The 21,451-nt window shown below is 45.2% G+C and overlaps 1 protein-coding gene across 5 annotated transcripts in view; it reads left to right on the top strand.

The window, feature by feature from the left end:
* ENOX1 (ecto-NOX disulfide-thiol exchanger 1) overlaps nucleotides 1–21,451 on the top strand; it is a 571,933-nt gene that overhangs the window by 403,066 nt on the left and 147,416 nt on the right. For all 5 annotated transcript variants that reach the window (XM_047723525.1, XM_047723524.1, XM_047723527.1 and 2 more), the window contains 4 exons: nucleotides 1,211–1,384; nucleotides 2,601–2,807; nucleotides 6,395–6,628; nucleotides 17,022–17,234. In XM_047723525.1, the coding sequence (XP_047579481.1) occupies nucleotides 1,211–1,384; nucleotides 2,601–2,807; nucleotides 6,395–6,628; nucleotides 17,022–17,234 (828 nt within the window). The remainder of the gene's footprint in view (nucleotides 1–1,210; nucleotides 1,385–2,600; nucleotides 2,808–6,394; nucleotides 6,629–17,021; nucleotides 17,235–21,451) is intronic.

Consider the following 21,451-nt stretch of genomic DNA (forward strand, 5'->3'; position numbering starts at 1 on the left):
ACTTCATCTGCCTCTGGGTGTCGCCTACCTTTCAGCACAGGTAAGCAGAGTGAGACCACGCCTGGGCTGAGGCAGAGGCTGTCCCTGAGAGCCAAGAGGGTGGAATGGGAATGATCTAGGAAGAGGAAGGAGAAAAGATAGGACGGTAGGAAAAGAAAAGGGAGTTCATTGCCGAGGAGTCGCAGAGGGTCACCATGGCTTCTGCTGGCATCCGTGCTCCTGTATGTCTCCCTGAGCATCATCACAGCACCCAGTGAGAGTGTCTGCTTTCTCTGAACAGAAGTGCTCTTCAGAGACGGATCCCTTCGCAGTATTCTAACAATCCCTGCTTGTAAATCAATCTGACTTCTTTAGGAAAAGAAAATCCCTGTATATGACCATTGAAATTACTTGTTTCATTACAATGCTAAAAAAAAAAAAAAAAAAGCTTTGCTTATATTGGAAAACCCATTCTTTTGGCCCCCTTACTTTTTTTATACAGAGTGTAATTTTTTTTTTTTTAATAACAGGGCATAAAGATTTCAGGAGGGTTGGTCCATTATTTATTTGTTGACTGAATTATAGGAAGAAAGTATGATCATCCGATGGAATGCAGAAGCATATACAGCTAATTCTGTGCCTATGTGTACTTAACCCAGCCATAGTAATAACTCTTTGTTTTTTATTTCCTGGGGGAAATAGGTTAGGTTGGACCTGAATGCATCATTATAAAGTATGCACATATAAATTGGACTTTTCTAAATCTAGGTCACTTGGATAAGAAGGCTCTTTTGAGAAAACCAGACTGACAATTAGATTCACAGGGCACTTCAATGTTAAATGGCATTCTTCCCACATTCTGGGTCATAAGGCAGCAAGTATAAACAATACACCGATGTGAAGACACAGAAAATCACATTCGCAACAATAGCCAAGCTTCATGGTGCATGGTTTTCCACTTTAATATGCTGTGTTCTGTTCTGCCATGTTAATGTTTTAAGTGACATAATTTCCTTTTCATGTAGTTTCAAGTTCATCTTTTATTTTCTCTTTATCTTTCTGTAATAGCTCTCTACAAGGCTGTATCTTATGCTGGGAGAAATTCCTAACCAAAAAAAAAAAAAAAGAAAGAAAGTGTAAAATCAAATAATCTTTGCAGGAAAACAGCAAAGTAACAATGAAAATGGATTTAAGACCCTCCAGCCAAAATGTTATCTCGTGTACTTTACAGACTCAATCTGTGTCCCAGGCTTTGATCCAGGCCTCAACATGATGACTGGGATTACGCCCATTAACCCAATGATTCCAGGCCTGGGGCTGGTGCCACCCCCACCACCAACAGAAGTGGCTGTTGTCAAAGAAATAATCCACTGCAAAAGTTGTACTCTTTTCCCTCAAAATCCAAGTAAGTGATACCTGCAACAAATAATCTGCTCCTCCATTTAAGATTTAAGTTTTCCTTTTTTTTTGTAATGTAACATTGCATGCACTTTCAGATGTGACTCGGAATTCTTCCCCATGGATGCACCAAGTGGGGATCCATTTGACACGAAGCTTTTGTCTCTAGATTCACACAAATGGATGGGGCTGTGTCCATGGGTTCTATCCAGGAGCTGAACTGACACCATGAAGCCAGTGTATGTGATGTGGAGATACAGACCCAGCATTAAGAATCTTTTTGCATGCATCAAAGTCTAGCATTTGCCGCAGAACATGGTGTGAAATATATGAGCGTTTCTATCCATCTTCACAAATGTGGGAGAAAAATTCTGAAATGTGCTTTGCTCGATGGAAAATTGAATTAATTTGGCAGTTAGCAATTTTGGGGGAAGGCCGCATCTCAGAGTTTCTGGGCCAAATGGCATTTGCTTGAAGGAAACATACATTTGATGAAATAAATGAGTCAGAATTTTTTTTTAATTTAGTCTCAGATACTAAGTTTATGGGCTTAAATAGCTAGAATTTTTTTTTTATTCATATTAATCAGTGTTGTCTTTTCAAAGTGGACTTTTCAGGAGATTGCTTTAGTAATCTACATATAAACTAGGTAAAATGTTGTGACAGTGTATGTTTTATCTTTTCCTACAGCCTCCCCCAAATGTAATCCTTAGCTCATTTAAATGTGAATAAAAAAAAGTGTTGTTTTCAGTCCCAGTGTTCCCCTAGCCCAGCAAGGACTGAGCAGGCTTGCAGGTCCTATTCTCTGTCTTACAGATCCGTTATCCGTTATCCCGCAGCAAGACAAAGCAGATAACAAGCCCAAGTTCCCCATCATGTTGTCATCTCATCATGCTTTGTACCTTGTGAACTATTTCCCCCCCCCATTTTCTGGGCTTCTGTATTATGAAGTGGAAATTAAATTATGCTAACATTGGCATTATCTCTGTCCTGGGACAAGCTTAGCCACCCCCTGTAGAAAGGACCCCAGAAAGTAAAGTTTGGGAGGAGGAGGGGAGAGGAGGTAAGAATAAGGCAGGCCACTATCAGTGTAAGTCAGAGTAGACATTTATCACGACTCTGGGTTGAGAACATCGCTCTGTGAGTTTCCCTTTTGCCAGGTGAACCAGGAAGCGCACAAAGAAATAAAGGGCACACCCCTCTGTTTCTGTTGTGATTATTAGATCTTCCACCTCCTTCCACAAGAGAACGACCTCCTGGGTGTAAGACCGTGTTTGTCGGAGGATTACCAGAAAACGCTACTGAGGAAATTATTCAAGAAGTCTTTGAGCAGTGTGGTGATATTACAGCCATTCGGAAAAGCAAGAAGAATTTTTGTCACATTCGCTTTGCGGAGGAATTCATGGTTGATAAAGCCATTTACCTTTCCGGTACTTTGCATTACATAAGGGGTTTTTGAGGCATTTTGTTATATTTTGTGATGTTAATACGAGCTTGCTTCCCTTTTGCCTTCACGTGCAATAAAGTCCTCACAGTTTGGGGCTGGAAAAGGAGGACTTCTGCCTTTACCCTGGGCTGCCAGAAGCTCCACGTTAAGACCGAGAGCCCACCTCCCGGCAGGAAGGGTTTCCCACCACCAGTCTTGAGGAATTCCATTGAGTTTCTAATTAATATTCTCAAGTGCTTATTAGATGAAAAGCAATATTATGAATACTGAGGACCATTATTATTACTGGATGTAATTCCTCAGGGGAATAAAGTACTCTCTCGGCATAATTTCAGTTTTTCAGAAGTGGTTCAGTTTCTAGACCCCAGGGTACCACATCAAGATCAGTTTCCTTGCAGAAAGTAGTCCACAGGTCCTAGGGGGAGGCCCCATCCCACTGCCCAATTGCTAGTGCCTTTAGAGTGGTAACGCCTACCCCCAGGATACCTGCTTCTTTGGTGCCATTTGATAGGGGAGATTTTCACAGATGTTGAAATTAGACTGCCTGTGGGTGTTGGAGCAAGTGTACAGAGGCTGTCCTCGAGGCCTTTGCCAAATCGAAGAACCGCAGATCTGGTATGTGGTTTTTGGGAGATGCTGCTTAGAATCAACTCATTGCCGTTCCCTCGAGCTCTCCTTCGACCTGTTTCAGTCTGTTGCTGGGCACACCACCTCCCTATTCCTGACAGAAAGCTAATGAGAGAAGGTGAGAAAAGAATAGGGGAAAAAAAACAACAACAACAACAACTGAATGCTACCGCCAGGCTTACTTAATTCCTGCAGGCAGTTGCTATTGCCTCGCAATTCCCTTGCAAACCCCAGAAGCCTTGGAGTTATTCCAATGCTGCTGCAACTTTCCTGAGCCCAGGTAGTACTGACTTTAAAACCCTTATTCTGATAAAACCTTACAAAGGTGGGGGGTGGGGGGTGGGGGGTGGAATCTGAAAGCATTCTAAAATAGAGGTGGAAGACGAAACATAGAAAAAAATATTTTACAACACACAAATAGCTGTGTGTTTTACCTGTCATGTATCTCGGGCCATTGCATCAGAGTAATCTAGCACACAGCTGGGGACTCTGTCGTGGCCGTGGGTCTCACATGCCTCGGGGCAAGATAACCTCTCTCTGGCCTCCATTTTCTCATCTACAAAACTGAGGTAGTACCAGTACCAGTACTAACTCAGAGGATCATGATGAGGAATGAATCCAAATAATGGATAGTAAGTGCTTAGCAGGGCACCTGCAGCAAGAGGAACCATTGAGCAAATGGATGTTTTTAACACACATATCCCGAAGATGGTAAAGAAGGACTGATTCTCGTTTCTCACAGACTTGCCCCGGGGAACCTGGAGTGTAACAACAGCTCTACCAATAAAAATATTACTTTACTCCACCTGATGAAATAAGAGGGGTAGAGTAGATCAGAACTGCTTTTCATCTCCAACAGAACACAACGTTTAGACCCGATCAAAAACCCCATGAGACATTGCCAAAAATGAACAGGCCCAAATTTAGGCATGGGAAAGGTATTCCTGTATTTCTTCCTTGATGCTAGGCACCTCCCAGCATGGACCTTGGTCCTGCTTCTGAGCCAGTCATCTGATTGCCCCTTGGTCTGCCTCTTGGCAACAGAAGGAGCCCACAGCAAAGGCCTTACCTCCAGCCTCCCTGCCTGGATGCACAGTGGTCTCCCACCTCTCTGCCTCAGCCACCCTGGGGATGTTGTCCATTAGTCCAGGGAAGATCCGAAAGTCTGATTAACTGGAGGGGCAGGAGGGAAGGAAGGCTGCCCGTCCTGTGCATGAGCTCCTACAAGCCCAAACCCAGCTGCTAGGCCTAATTTTAGGACCGTGTTCACAGTTGAAGTCCAAGCTAATTTTAGACTCAGACTCATCAGAATCTCTTTTAAGGCCTTAATGATGATGTTTTGGTGAAAGAAAGGGTACTTTTTGGGACCAGAAATATCGAAAAAGTGGTGCTCTGGACACCCAAACAGTTAGGGTTACAGGCCAGCCTTAAGCGGGGCGGGCCGCTCAGCTGTTGCCGATTTGTCACCGTGGCCTGCTGACGCATTAAGTTCCTACGGGCCCAGAACCAAGACACACTCTGCTTTAGCATGAATTCTGCTCATACGTGATCGGATGTTTGCAGTTTTGATTGGTATTGTCGTATCTTCCCATTTTTAGAGAACATCATTTAAACCTAGCAATGAGAAGGGCATAACAGGAATCAGATGTGAGATCAGTTTGGTATTTGTAACTTCTCAAAGGTGTGAAGCTCCCTACAGAGAAGAAGTCAGCCTCTGCAAGGGTTTTCAGCTGAGTTTCAGCCCAAATGCGGAGATAATCCATTGAAATCTACCACCGAGATCTCGAATGTCAGCGTTAGTGCAGCCTAGCATTTCACAGTGGTATCTCATTTGCAAAGCCCCTACACAGCAAAAGTGCTCATTTTGCTCTCTCTTCTGGCAGCCCCAACAGCTGTGATCCTGCTGGGACCTGAATTTATGTTTTTAAAATCTGAGTACCCCAAAGTGAAAAGCAGCCTCAAAGCCAAGTCATCTTCATCTCAAGTGAGGCTGGCTGTCTGGGTTCAGTTCTGTTTGTGTTGATTTCTCCCATCAGGTTTCTGCAAGTCATCTTTATAAGTTGGCTAGCTCTCACCCCCAAAGATTTCCAGGTTCCTCCCTCCCCTTTTTTTTATTGGTCCAGCTCTGCGCTCTTGCGCAGGCTCCCGTGGCCTTCAAAGATTGCACGGACGATTTGTGTGGGGCTGCATCCTAGATGAGGTGCTGCAGGGCTGTAAGGAAGGCAGCTGGTGAGGCCTCTTGATTGAAGGTAAAATATTCTCCCGCGTGCCCCAGAGGATAAGTGGAAATAAAACAGCATTGCAAAATTGCCTTGGTAATTGTGGCTTTTGCAGCTGCCGAGAGAGAACGGAGAAGCATTTTCGGGGGAATGAAGCAATAACCTGGGAGTGAGGTGTTGTGGAATTTACTTTGTAGATCTTTTTAAATACCATAGATATTCTTTATTTACTCCTATTTCGACTTTTTTTGAAAAAGAATTTAAGAACACTTATGCAAGAGAGTTACCGTAAATTGAAAATATAATACCACTGGCCCTAGAAACGCAGATAGGGGGAAAATGCTACATGCCAAATTTGTTTCTGAGCTCCCTGGAAGCCAGAGGGAAGAAGGACTTATGGTAAGTGCCCTGGTTCTTGAGGTCATCATCTCAGTAACATGGGCTTGAAAGATGGGTGGGTGACCCCCTGAGACACCTCCCAGAACTGTGTTTACCCCCACATCTGTGATAAGCTGAACTTCACAGTACTTCCTTATCACCTGGGAGAAGGGTAATTGCTTCCCACCTCCTATGGAAGGAATGCAGTGCCTTTCCTGCGGGCTAAAAAAAAAAAAAAAAAAAAAAAGGCGGAAGTTTCGTCAGGGTGCCGTGAGGGCAGGGCCAAAACGGTGGCGTCGTCGCGGCGGTGACATCATGACGCCACCGGCCTCTTCATTGCTTTCAGGTTACCGGATGCGATTAGGGTCCAGCACGGACAAAAAGGACTCGGGCCGCCTGCATGTGGACTTCGCCCAGGCCAGGGACGACTTCTACGAGTGGGAATGCAAGCAGCGGATGCGCGCGCGCGAGGAGCGGCACCGGCGCAAGCTGGAGGAGGACCGGCTGCGGCCGCCCTCGCCGCCCGCCATCATGCACTACTCAGAGCACGAGGCCGCGCTGCTGGCGGACAAGCTGAAAGGTAGGGGCCGCCCTCGCATCTCCGGCCCGGCCCGGCGGGAGGCATGGCCCGCTCGCAGGGCAGCACCGCCATCCCCCAGGGCCCCAGCGCCCCCGACTTCTCGGTCTCCGCGTGCTGGGTGTATGCAGGCGACGGCACCCGGAAGCAGGGGACACTTGGGCTTCCTCCTGCTGTTGGGACGCAGCCCGGCTCCTGCTCACCGGTGTGCGTGCACGAGTGTGTACGACCGGCCGCGCAACGCGGTCCGTGGAAGAGGGGCAGAAGGGTCATGTGCTGTCGCCCCAGAGCGGGCTCCTGTCTTCCCACCTGTGCGGACCGAGCGAGGCTAGTGTCTCCTGCAGGCAGGCGGGTCCTGGGGGAGGCTCCCGCTCCTGGTGGGGCTCCGGGTTCTGGAGCTTCCACCTACCTGTGCTCTTCTCAGAGCCTCCCTTCACGTGGGAAAGGGCGCTGGGGTCTGTGGAGGGTAGAAGCAAAACGTGGAACAGGATCCCTGCCTTCAGAAATGGAGTTGGACACTGCTGACACTACAGAATAATCGGGAATTAAAAGGAGTACATTTCATTTCTTTAGAGTTTGCTCCTTTCACATGTTTGATGCTATGGGGGATAAAGCCACATGGAGGCTTTAATACCTGCCCCAGTGAATGGCGGATGATAGGGGAGGGGCCAGACTATAACTCGGGAGCACGCGCGTATGTGTGAATTCTCTTCCATTATTGATCAGAGTCCTGTAATCTGAGCAGCATCTGCATTTACAGGCAAATGATGGTCAGACCTTCCTCCGACCATCGAGTGTGTTGGGCTCTAACGTGAGAACGCAGGTTCGGGTAGCTGACCACACCCAGGTGTCTCAAGTAAACGATTAACTCTAGGACAAAGCCAGTGGCTGATTCAACCAACATTATAGCAGCGTGTTTTGGGAACACGGTGGGCAAGTGTTGATGAAGGTATCCAGAAAATCTTCCAGGAGAACCATGCAGGATAAACAGGTTTTTCTTTCCCAGGAGAAGAAGGGCCTTAAAGACATTCCAGTCAGAGGCAGGAGCTCTGGGATAAAAGACACAAGGATGCAGAGAAGAAGGTGGCACTGGAGGAGAAAGGCAAGGGGGCTGCTCCAGCACCCGGGATTGCCGCTTGGATGTTAGAGCAGGGTGCAGCTGGAAGTGTGGCAGGGCCCTGAAAGCTGCTGCTGGATTGGGGTTTTACTCCATAAGCAGTAGAGAAGCCATTAATGTTTTCTTATGAGAAGAGAGATGTGATTGATCCTTGGAGTGTCTTAGAGCATAGCTAGCACACTGCTGGCAGCATGTAAAGTGGATTGGATGTTTTCACTAAGTGAGATGTGTGAAAGCTGCCCAAAACCTATTTTAGGAGGATAGGAGGTTGACATTCTGTTTCTTTAAAAGAGTTAAAAAGGATGTCTGCTTCTAGCCCTCATGCTCTGTTCGGGCCTTGGGAGCCCCTAATCAGCTGCCGTTTTGGCTGAAAGCCCCCCACTGTAACTACCCACGGGCTTTTAACCAGCCCGTGTTGCTCTGCTCTGGGAGGTCCCGTCTGACAGACATAAATACACAGGCCATGGGTGTCCCTTTAACAAAAAAAACACACCAAATGCAAACACAGGCATCATCTCCCTTTTCCATTCAGGCTACAGATCAGAAGGAGCGCTCAGAATGAGAGAGCACAACACCCTCAACCAGGAATATTGATTTTGGAACAAGTAGTTTTTTACTATTCTGCACATTGTGCATTGTCAGCATATGGGCTACACCTAGACATGACAAAAACTAGTGCCTTCATTCTGTGACCTCTTGGAGGGATTTTACAAAAATCTGGCCACCTTCTCTGCTTTTTAAGGAACCAGCACAGAAATGTCTATGCACGTGAGAGGAACGAGGCAGTGCCTTTGCTGTGAGAGGATCACAGATTGGGATGTCAACTGGGTGAAGTAATTTGCAAGCTTTGCCATTTCAAAAATATATATTTATATAGATGAGTATAATTTGCAGAATTTAGGAGCTGCACCTTCTCCAAGTAGTTTGTGATCCCTTGAGAGAACAGATTGGAAAATTTAATAGATGGCAGTTACAGTAGAATGAACTAGCTGGGGATACATCTCAGGCAACCAGTCAGGTAATATCAAGCTTGACAATTTCAACCCAAGCACAGAGTTTGGAATATAAACAGCATTTAATTGCTTAGGAAATTGGCTGCCTCAGAGAGGAAATCCACTCCATGATCCTTATATAACGCTGCAAAGCCAGACTGGAGGGGCAAGGAAACTGCTTCCCTGAAGATGATTTCATTGATGTGGGGATTTAAAAAAAAAAAAAAAAAATGCAGTCAAAACCCAAGGTAAAGAAGCCTGAGTAAAAAAGAAGATGGAAATATGATCTGAAAATACCTAATTGGATTTGATTTTTTTTTCCTCCCCTGAGAAATCATGCTATCTTAGGTTTATTACAAACATTTTTCCCCATTTTACATTGTACTTGTTTATTCTTGGAGTTTTCTTTTTGAAAATCAGTTCTATCTAGCAAAATCTATATAAGCCAACTCTTTTTTTTTTTTAAGATTTTATTTATTTTTTTTTTAAATTTATTTATTTATTTATTTGACAGAGAGAGAGATCACAAGCAGGCAGAGAGGCAGGCAGAGAGAGAGGAGGAAGCAGGTTCTCCGCTGAGCGGAGAGCCCGATGCGGGGCTCGATTCCAGGACCCTGAGATCATGACCTGAGCCGAAGACAGAGGCTTAACCCACTGAGCCACTCAGGCGCCCCAAGCCAACTCTTTATTATGACCCACAAGGCCCTCTACATCCTGCCCAGTTGTTAAAACTGCGTGCATAGTAAATGCTGAGATCCTTCTTCCCTCCCTCCCTCCCTCAGTGATTTGGAGCTTTGAGCTATGTTACATTTGTGGCCACTGGTGCCGCCAGGCATGGTCGGAAGTACCGGGGGAGTGATGCTCACCACCAGCATTGCACAAATATTTGTGGAGCTCTTTACCGTATAGCTGGGACTGTGCTAATAAGCACTGCGTGGGGAGACAACGGCGTGCAGGCCCCCACCTCACAGAGTTTAGGCTTCTGACGTGGTAGAGCCAGTTACAAAGCACCGGGACGGGGCACCTGGGTGGCTCAGTGGGTTAAAGCCTCTGCCTTCGGCTCAGTTCATGATCCCAGGGTCCTGGGATTGAGCCCCACATCGGACTTTCTGCTCAGCAGGGAGCCTGCTTCCCCCCTCTCTCTTAGCCTGCCTCTCTGCCTACTTGTGATCTCTGTCAAATAAATAAATAAAATCTTAAAAAAAAAAAAAAAAAGGCACCGGGACTTGCTGATAGCGTGTGTGAGAAGTGCAGTGGGAGCTCCCAGGAGTGACCCAGAACCCAGCTGGACACAGTGCGAGGGCGGATCTTCTGAGACCACGAGGGCCGATCTTCTGAGATGCAGTGGCCACTGGGCCTTCTTGAAGGCAGAGGAGAAGTCAAGTTGTAATTGTGTAGAGTCTAAGGCAGCATCTGTTACACTGATACAAATTCTAAAAAGAAATGTAGCGGGCACCCTGCTGATTAAATAGACATTGTTCTGAGACAATTCAACTTAATGAAGACTGATTGGGAAGTAACTGCTCACAGACCCAAACTTTATAGCATGGCTTTGAGAAAGTGAGAAGGAGCTCAATAACACCATAATTACACTTTATTGGAAACAGTAGCACCAGGCAGATGAGATAATGAATTTCAGTGTGTCTAACACAGACCATCCACCCCTGGAGGAACCCTGTGTTTGGACTGTGGAAGGAAGAGATTGATTAGACGGTGAGAAAGATTATATCCTAATTCACTGGAGATTTCTCCTGGCAAGAGCATTTAAAAGTTTTTGTGTACTTTTTCCCCCTTTGGAAAGCTTCACATAATCTTTCATTATATGGTGAAATGAAGAGTTTGTCTGTGCATCAGGTGAAGTTTTCACAAAGCTTTGAAGCAGTGCCCTTGGGGTCCCCCTGGTGTGTCATCATGAATTCAGCTCTCCCGGGATCAGCAATCATAATTTCCGGAGGGCTAGACTCTGATTTGCATACAGAATGGCCCCTGACAGCCTGCCAGAGGGAGGAGAGGTGGCAGTGGTGCTGGCGTTTTGCTGAGACGGTTGTCAATATTTATGGCTCCCAGAAAGTAAAAATCAATAATGCTGTAAGCCAAGTGGAAGTTCCATTAGCTAAAAGCCAGGCTTCCTTCTTAGGGCAAGGGAAATGAGAAGCACAGGAGCCTGTTTGAGAATCACTTCCTTAGGCGTTATTGACCTTCACAGAGGCAAGATAGGCCACTGCATCTAGAAACATCTTGCTTAACCCAAAAGCTGGAATAACCAGTGCATTTTCGTATTGCCACCACTCGTAATTGTTTTCATTTTTACAGGTACTACGAGAGTTGGGGGAGATTGTGTGTGTGTGTGTGTTGTGGGGGAGAAGGGTGCATTAACCATTTGCATCACCTTTCCTGCCACCTGTGATTTGGAGGATTGATAAGGTTATACCCCTTTTAATAGTGCATTGAGCAGCCAAAAAATGGAGACTTGTTTAGGGATGTCCAATGTTGAGGGACACATGTTGAAATTTTAGGGATGTTGTAGTATTAATGCTTGGCCATCCTGGAAGCCCCATTCTGCTTGGGTCAATATACGACTCTACACTGTAAGCTGTTTCCAGCTATCACAGAAGCCAGAAATCAGTGATAGCTAGATCAACACACCATTCCTGTGGTTCACTGTGTGTGTGTATCCCCATTTTTTTTTTTTTTTTTGGAAAAAAAATTGTAGAACATCTTCCTTTTATCTCATTCTCAGGACATTTTATTCAAACATTAATCTCTTCTCCTGTTATTCCTTTATAGATCCAGCCATAAATAAGGGTATTACGTCTCACCTAAGTTTTCATAGTCAGTGTTCACGGCCTGGCTCTCATCCCACCTATTGTTCTGAAAATCAAGGCCAGATCTCCCTCCATTAACAAAGGGGGAGAAAAAACTGCTTACTAGTTTGAGTCCTTTTTCCCTTTATTCAGCAGTTTGACTGAAGTTCACCCTGTGTCCACCTGCTGGGTCCTGGGCTCTGTGTCATGGCCCTGAGGTTTCAGATCTGATTGTAGCATGGGCCTGGCCTTTGAGGAGTTTACAGTTCAAGGGTGGCTAAAGGATATTGTGGCTGTGGAACCATGACTTACGAATATGAATTGAACAGTGCCAGTGATTTTCTTTAACTCATTTAGACGTTAAAAACTGGTTCAAAAGAGAATTTGCTCTACAATGATTCATATTTTCTACTGAACAAAAATTCATCTCCATTGTTAGGGAGAATTATTTGTGTTGTTATCAGCTTCCACAATTTATGTCCTGTCCCTAAAGAGTAATCAGATAGCCTGGTCAAAAACAATGAAAGATTCACTCCCTCATCGAATCAGATAATTCTGGGGGTGGGTGGGAGCAATGGAGAGGGTCCTCTAGACCATGGCCAGCATTTCACTGAAAGGATCTGCAGTGGTCTCTATGCCCATTTGCAAGTCATGGACAATTTTTTTTCCACATTCTTTTTTTCCCTGGGGTGGGGATGCCTGGTGCTAAAGCAGCTCTTCCTTAAATGCCGGTGGGGGAGATTAGGGACAGGGATTCACGAAGCTCCTAAGGATCACATCACATCCTTTCAGTATTCTCCACTACCTCAGCTGCTACTTTCCATTTCAGGGTTTTGTTATCTTTTAACTTAGATGAGCTCCCAGCCAATTTCCCGGGTTTTCATTGACTGATTTCTTCCAGTGCTTCCAAATCTTTAATGTGCGTATGAATCACTTGAGTAGGGTGCAGATTCTGAGTCAGGAAGCCTGAGTAAGAGTGAGTCTGCATTTTCAAAGAGCTCCCAAAGTGAGGCTCAAGCTTAAAGTCTTTGAATAGCAAAGATTTATCCCATGTGCAATTTCTTTTTTTTTTTTTTTAAAGATTTTATTTATTTATTTGACAGAGAGATCACAAGTAGATGGAGAGGCAGGCAGAGAGGGGGGGGGGGAGCAGGCTCCCTGCTGAGCAGAGAGCCCGACGCGGGACTCGATCCCAGGACCCTGAGATCATGACCCGAGCCGAAGGCAGCGGCTTAACCCACTGAGCCACCCAGGCGCCCCCATGTGCAATTTCTTAAATTCCTACTATGTGCCAGGTGCTCAAGAAATATGGAAGAGAGGGAAAGAGAGGGAGGGAGGTTGATAAAGTCTGAGGTAAACAGAAATGAAATGAGATGGGTATGGCTTTAGGTCGTGACATTGAGGGATGATAGTCATCATAATATTGTTTATTACTCACAAAACTAAAGTTGGTCATTATTTCCCCAGAACTGAAAATGTCTTCAAAAAGATTTTTGACTCCTATGACGAGCTGGTTAGTTAGTTAGTGCCTTACTGCAAAAAGTTCCTCTCTGTGATTATCGGACATCATTCTTAACTTTCATTGCCAGTGGTAATGACCTCAGAGGACTGAAGGGTAAAGGGCCAGCTAGCCTAACTGCCAGGAGGACATTTATCTCTGAGAGTCCCTGTGAAAATATTCTTTAACACAAAATTGAAATGTTTATTCCCAACTGATGTTTCCCAACTTCTGACCACTGAATTTGTGGCTCTCTAGCTCTAATCACGGCAAGTCTATTAGAAATAGTGTAGCCAAATGTAGGTAAACTGCAAAGAGAAAAGCTCAGAACGACCAGGAGATTGAAATGTGTTTTGGAAGCTTTATTCTCATGTCAGCCCTTCAAAACTGGAGACCCATCCATAAACCAGCAATTATTATACAGAGTAACTGATGTTTTAGTAGCGGGATATTTAGGGAATTGTGGAAACATAGCAAATGGACACATAATTCATGCTGGGGTTCCAGAAAAGCTGCCTTCATGAAAGGCACTGAAGCTGAATCTTGAGGGAACCAGAACAGGTGGACCAGAAACGAGAAGGTTCCTAGGATGAGTGCACAGACAGGCAAAGGCTGGGGGTGGGGGGTGTGTGGCCATGGTTTTTAACAAAGAGAACAGTAAGGGAATGGGGGATGGATTGAAGAGGAAAATGCAAATCAAGAAAAGTCATGGGGCAAATATGTGCAGTAACCTGGGTGTGATGTCTCGAAGACCCTGATTAGAAAACACCGCACAATTTTTAATGAGCAAATGGTCTGTATTCAGTCCTTACTGCGCCGATCTTCCCAATTCTTGCTGTGGAAGAAGCACGTCTGCACATTCTAGTTTCTAAACGGCACCCGTGTTCAGAGTTATGCCTAAGCGTGTTCACAGAAAGTATTTGGAATTCTTCATAACTGCATCTTTGATGTGATTTTTATGAGCACTGTTAATTTCTTTTCACATGAATAGCTTTAATAATGCTGCAATCTAAGTCCTGTTTAAATTAGTTTATATTGTTTTCTGTTTTCTCAGTGATCTTGCCACTGAATACAAAATTGAATTTACAGTTGGATATTGAAAATGACCGCTCCCCTTACACTCCTGTAACCATTCAGAGTGAGTTGCTGGGTTAGTCTTAATTAATATAAAGTCCCTTCTTAACACAGCAACAGATATTGCCCAAACTTAACCAAATGCGCCTTAACTAATGTCTTCACATTTAATTTACATGTCAGTACATCAGTTTTACGTTGGCCTGGCAGTTTTAGAGAGTTCAGAAATGAGGATGAAATCGGGAGTTTTCACCATAAGTGTACACTTCTTTTAAGCTAATCGAGTTCTGCCTACAATTACTCGTGTTACATATTTTTTTAACACTTGTTAAAATATGAGCAAGTCTCTTGCTTCCTTATTTTATAAATTGTATATTTTCAATTGCTTAATCCTAAAACTGCTGTTTCTCTTTCTGAAAACTATCAATTAACTGTGATCTGCTGGTGAACCTTCCTTCCTCAGCAAGGAACAGTAAAATTTGCTTTTCAGATCATTTGAGCAAACATATATTTTTAAAATTGAAGTGTGTTCTCCCTGACAGTAAATTAGTGTATTTATGAACTCAGTGACCACAGACAAGAGAAGGAAAAACAACCAGTAACAGGAGGGAAAAGTAGAACAACATTGTTCTCTCTCCTAGTTAGCTCCCCAACAAAATCATGGAGGGTTTCTTTTGCTCTGTGTTATGCAGAGATGAAAGTCCAAGCGAAGGGGAAAAATGGTACATGAAGTCGGTGTTTTCTTTTTTGTTGTTGTTATTTTTTAAGAGGGGGGGAAAATATTTCTTATAAGCGTTAGGTTTATTCGTGCTGTCTTTTGGGAGGTCCATTCTCTTAACATATATTGGCAGGAAGAGAGGTGGAGAGTGCGTGCGGGAGGCAAAATTTATTCTGACTGTAATGGTCACAGTGGGCCTCTCACAAACATAATGCTAAATTATGGGCCTCTCCATGGGCTGAACGTAATGTTAAGTTGTATGATGGATTTTATCTTACACAAGCCGTTCCGGTCCATGAAATGAGATAAGAAACCACTGCAGCTGGAGTTCACAGAGGGTTGAGCTCAGACTGAAATTCCAGAGTTAACAGAATTGGATGAGCCCGTTGTGAGACAGCACGGGTGTGTTCTGCGCCTGTGTGTTGAGATTTTCAAGGAAAGGTGTCTTTGTGGGGTGCCCCATGGGCGTTCCCAGGGCCTGTTGTCTCCTCTGGTGAAGGTGTGAGGGTGGAGGGGGCAGGTTTGCGCTGAAAAAAGGCTTTGATCCCCAACCCTAGACTGCCCCTGCCGCGGTGGGAGAGGGCCTGGGTGGGTGCTGATCAGTATCATATGTTCGATGGGTACTTCCACCATGGAGAAAGCAGAGCACATCCCACACACGGGGTCAGGCTGGTCCTGCCTTCGTTCAGCACTCGTACTTCTGCGCAGGCAACAGCCACCACAGGGAAGGGGTGCCCCTTCTGGGAGGGGGCTTCTAGCAGGAAAAGTACTAAAGGTATTTCTGTAATGCGCTATGAAATTCACAGAGAGCCCCAAGAAGGAAGGTTTTGTGTGATGTGTAACATACCAACAACAGTGGTTGATTAAAAACATGTGGTGTGTTACATAAAACAAAACTCCTCTACCAAGTATGAATCACACTGTCCAGTCATCTGGGGTGTGTGTGTGTGTGTGTGTGTAAATAATATATAATAAAAATAGATAATAATATAGAAAATATTTCCAAACACAAAGATACACAGTTTTTCTGATGTTCCTCCAGTGGAGGGATCATAATAAGCACTCAGTATCTATCAGATAAATAAGTAAGAATCTGAATCTTCCAGTTTAATTTTGATCCTCATTTTTAGAATTCAGAGCCTATCTAGTTTTCTTGAGAAATGTAGGGTATTCTTCTCAAGCCACATTTTCCAAGGGTAGAAAAATATTAGTGGAAGACTTCTCCCCTCAAATTTGCCTGGGAAGTATGCAGGAAGCCTTCAGCAGTAGGATTGATTAAATGTTGTGATAATTGACATATAACTTCCAGTTCTAATTAACTTAATTACCCTCAAACTTGCTTTTTTTTCCCCCCCTACTTCTAAGCCATATAACAGGTCTGTTCCAGTAACAATTCCTAAACAGGCAAGTTTGTTTTCTTTCAAATAAACTTTATCATTTATTTACAGGTGGAACCTCATTCCCCACTCCCCCCACTCCCAAATCCCCATACATACCTCAAACCAAGTTCAAATGCATTCCAATAGGCTTCCAGATTGCTTCGGGAGAAAACACTGACCACCCAGATAACAAGTCCTCTTTTGCTGAAAACAAGGAAATATTCTGTTTTTCAGCCTAATTAAATATGTTGTATTAAACCTAAGATGAAATTAGTTTTGAACTGTAGTATAAAAAGAACTGACTAATTCCTACTAAAACCTTGGGAACAATATCATCCATTACATCCAGTTTTAAAATAGTTAACTCTGTCATCCATATTTAGACACTAATTCTGCTGATTCTAAGCCAGAAAAGTAGTATCGTTGTATAATATATCTGATGAAAGAATGAAGCGGATACCAGATAGGTTAATGACAGTTTTTCCAGCCAGTCTTAAGAAAGAGAAATCAGGGTTTGGAGTACTGTGTTACCAAGAATGCCCAGAACAGACCTCAAACTGAATTTGCTGGTTTCGTAGATGAGAGAGTGAACCACTATTTGTTTCCCGGATGGCTCTATGGGACCATGGAGTTAGAGGTGGAAGGGGAAGCCAAGGGATGCTATTAGAGCACTTCATCTCAGGAGAGATAATTTGTGAAGTTCGGGAAATGCATTCATTAAGATGGTCCCTGGTAGGTCTTTTGAGAAGAGCCTAAAGTCAAGTCCATTTTCTTGCCTTGGCATGATTTATACTTGGTGGTTTTCCATTTCCAGATGATAGCAAGTTTTCAGAGGCTATCACAGTGCTCCTTTCCTGGATTGAACGTGGGGAGGTGAATCGGCGTTCCGCAAACCAGTTCTATTCCATGGTGCAGTCAGCCAATAGCCACGTCCGCCGGCTGATGAACGAAAAAGCCACCCATGAACAGGAGATGGAAGAGGCCAAGGAGAATTTTAAAAACGCCTTAACCGGAATCCTCACCCAATGTAAGTAAAATTTTGGGGGCCATTTGTTTTCGTTGTGATTTTGCCTTTTCTTTTGCATTCCTTTAATTTTGGTTTTCATTTTGGGGGTAAGTAGTTCAATAATTTCCCATTTTACTCCATACGGAATGGCAAACCTCATAACCTATTTCATGTTCTGTGGCAACTTGGCGGAACACGGACCCTGCCCTGAGAGCTTACTTCTCAAGGTGAGCAACGTTTCTGTAGCTTTTCCTCAGAACACCAACCCGGCCCCTGGGGCAGGGCAGCCAGAAGCTTCTGTGCCAGCTGTGGACCCACCTCAGGTCACACCGCACCTGCGGTGCAGCCACCCTTTACCTGCGGGCTGGCCCCACATGCAGGACATGACCTGCATGGCCTCCTAGTGCCGACACTAGGAAGCAGACCCCGAGTACACTGTCCTTGAGCTCTGTTTAGGATGAAGGCACCATCAGAAAAACTCCTCCTCAGGATCCTTTATTTGAGGTGAGCTTTGGCTGTCAACGTGCGCAACTCAGGAGTCGAGATTTTTCTACAGTCTAATTTTTTTGTCCTTTCTTCGTCTGGAAAGCAAATTGCCTTAACTGCTTAATGCTGGCGATTTTTCATGTCCAGACCTTAAATTGATGAAGGGGTATAAATGGGCTTTCTCATAGAACAATAGTCAGGGTAATTACCCAGGGCTCTATTCGAAAAAAGGGCGTATATATTTTTTCTGGGCAGTCTGTCTGTGTCTGTAGTTAGCGTCACAGCAGCATCATGCATTACGGTTGCTGATGTTCCCGTGGTTGGTTAAAGCCATCGAATGACACTGTAACAATACCCGCTCCATTCGGTACCGGGTGCAGGGTGCCATGTGGGACGGTGACATATGCAATTTACATATTCATTCCGTGAATGAGGAATTTTTTCAATGATACAATGTGCCAAAACGTCGATCTCCTCTTTCATCAGTATAAACCCAAGGGATGATATATCTATCTGTTAGGATGGGAAGAGAGAGGGACATGAAAAACCAGGTTCTCAGGTATCTTATATGACTTTGTTGTCAGAAGAACATTTTTTTGCAGCAACATAAAATATATAAGAAACGTGCACACGTGAATTCTGGTAAGTGACCAGGTATCCAGTAGGAGACTAACCTGGAACACCTGTCTTTATAGAAAAGGAAAAGGAAAAACAGAAGTGCTCCTGTCTCATCAGGTCATTATCAGACCACTTTTCCTCCATGACCTATTGTGAGGGACGCCCTTCCTTGGACTACATACGCCCAGCAGCTCTGAGGTTAGGGTTACTAGGGATAGGATAAAGGACACTAATGTTGATTTCCTCTTTAAAAGGAGGGAAGCATGGAATGGATGAGTGGGTGGAGGGGAAGTAAGGCTGGCTTGGTAATGGAGAGAAGGAAGAGAGGGAAAGGCCACTCAACTCTAATGATACAGTCCCTCCAAAGCGATGGCAGGCCAGGTGCCTGAACATGGGAATATTACTGGATACTTCTTGTTCGCTAGCATCAATTTTAAATACATTTTCACTCCCTTGACTTTACAGTCATACCTGGCAGGGAACATTCAACCCTTGACCCTGACAATGAAGGTAGGAAGGCAGCCATGCATTAAAATAGGGGAACAATTCCGTGCCCTTTGGTCTTAACCATTAAAAGAAGCCCCTGTTAAAAAGAGGCCCCGCTCCTGTGACTGAAGAAATTCAATGCGCCTAACAGGATGCAGGACTGAGTTGGCCTCTGTTTGAAGAGAGAGAGGAAGAAGTCAGGCTTGTGGCAGGGTCCAGACGTCAGCATTGGATTACTGATAAAGGCTGATCTGGAAAGGGAAGTTGAAGTCCCTTTAACAACAGGCTTTCTACTTTTCTTTTTTTTTTCTTTTTTTTTTTTTTGTCAGAGAGAGAGAGGGAGAAAGCAAGCACAGGTAGACAGAGTGGTAGGCAGAGGGAGAAGCAGGCTTCCTGCCGAGCAAGGAGGCTGATGTGGGACTCGATCCCAGGACCCCGGGATCATGACCTGAGCCGAAGGCAGCCGCTTAACCAACTGAGCCACCCAGGCGTCCCGGCTTTCTACTTTTCTACTGTGAGGCCTCCAGGGGGCGCATCTGGCCACAGGCAGCCCAGAAGCCCTGGGCCTCACTGCACAGTGAGGAGGAGCAGAGGGGGATGGGGTGGGTGGGTGGGGTGGTATGGGCAGGCTGACCTGCTTCTTTTCTGGGAGGGAGAAAGTAATGGGCTGGAGCAGGACCAGGAATTCCGGAGGGAAATTCGCCTCACAGAAACCTAGGAGTGGAGACTCCTGTCCTAGATGCCTCTTCAGCACTTCCCACTATGAAATATAAAAAATGGAATTCTTGCTTTTAATCTTTAAACCCGTTCTGTTTTAGATTTTTCCTTTACATTTTAGGGAATTCTCAGACCCAAATCCTACAAGTAATTTTTACCCTCATCATCTCCCTCCACCAAAGCCCGTATTCAGGCCATCAGGAAACCCCACTGTGTCAGCATTCAAAAATGACCCGCTTTTCGTCATTGTAACTACCAGCATTCAAGGGCAGGCTGCCTGCACTGTGGCAGCGGCCTGGCGCCTCAGTTAGGCCTGGTGTCCACCTGTGAGTAACAAAAAACCCGGCCTAACTTTGCCTGAAACAAGGGAGGTTTTTCCCTTTTCAGACCTGGTAAAATCTGGATTTAGGTGTTTGTTGGCATGGGTTCAGGGGTGCAGGGCTGTCACCCTGAGGTGTCTGTGAGGCTATTAGCTTTTCTAGGTGATGGTCCAAAATCACCGCTCTTACTCGGGCCATCACTTCTTTTTTTACAAGCTCAAGTCGCATAAGGGAAAAAGCAGAGGACTGGGTTGTGCCTTTAGAGCAAGAAAGCAAAACTTGCCCAAAGATCCCCAACAGACTTTCGTTTCTGTCTCATTGTGCAGAATTATTACATGTGTCCATGCCTAGCTATAAGGAAAGTAGGAAATATCCTTTCTTGAGTGGGCGCGTTGCTCCCCAGAATAAAACTGGAGATCTCATAGGAAGGAAGGAGGGGAGGATGGCTGCCTGGAGGCATTTTGCAGTTTCTGCCGTATATAGTCCCTCCTTTTCCACTTTTATTCCTGTTCAATCTATTTTTCACACATCGTCTAATATAATTCACATCATATCTTCCCCACTTAAATCCCTTGAGTAGCTTCCCATTGCACTTATAGTAATATTCACTCTCCCCAGACTAAAAGCTCTCCATTCCTTCCATTTCACATCCGTTTTCCCTTGGCTTACCGTGCCTCATCCCCACGGGCCTCCCTGCCCCAGAGCCTGTCAGAACCGCCTCCCACCTGCAAGCCTCTGCACCTCTGTCCTGCCTGTTGGTTACTGCCCCCCACCCTGCATGTGTGAATCCCTCCCATCCTTTAGGTCTTGGCCCAAAGCCCACCCTTCAGAGAGACTTCACCCTTCCCCAGGAGGTTCATCAAGTTCGAGATCCTTCGGAGCACTTACTGAAGTGTGCAATGATGTCGTGATTTGTCTGCTTGTGATTATCAGTCTCGCATGCATACCAAGTGTCTGGAACACAGACTCAGGATGATGAGTGAGCGAGAACATGAGTAAATGGGAAGGATGGCAGGAAGGAAACTGCAGACAGTTCAGAAGTTCTCAGGGCCCTCCGAGAGTGGTTAGGCGTGGGCGGCACAGTCCGGGGTCCTGGGCTTTCAGCTCTGCTTGTGTGACCAAGCACATCCGAAAACTCACTAGCCGTGCCTTGGTTGGCAGCTGCTGCGCTCTCCCAGACCCCTGGTAGCAGGCCGGGGGGTGTTAGGGAAGTCAGCATGGAGGAGTCAACAGAAATTCATGTTGGCATTCCTCAGTTGCAAACACATTTCCCATCTACCTATTGCTTCGGGAGAGACCCCCCTCAGCCCTGTACTTGGCTTCTGGGGAAGTGTTTCATCAGTCAGCAGAGAAGGTGAAAAGTCCCAGCTGACGATGACAGTCCATGGTGCCGTGGGGCCCATCCCAGTCTCGGAGGGCCTGAGGGGACTTCATGTGCCTTGATAGCTAAGGCCTTCGGAACAACTTCCAAGATCTTAGAGACCTTAAACATGAGCGTTAACCTGGAATGAAGCCTTTGAGGGAGAACAGGAAGATGGCCTGCCTTACTGAGCAAGCTCAGAATTTTTCATTCTTTCTTATGTGCTGTCACAAAGATGACCACTCCCCAGG

This window comes from Lutra lutra, chromosome 3, assembly GCF_902655055.1.
Source record: "Lutra lutra chromosome 3, mLutLut1.2, whole genome shotgun sequence".
Lineage (NCBI taxonomy): Eukaryota > Metazoa > Chordata > Mammalia > Carnivora > Mustelidae > Lutra > Lutra lutra.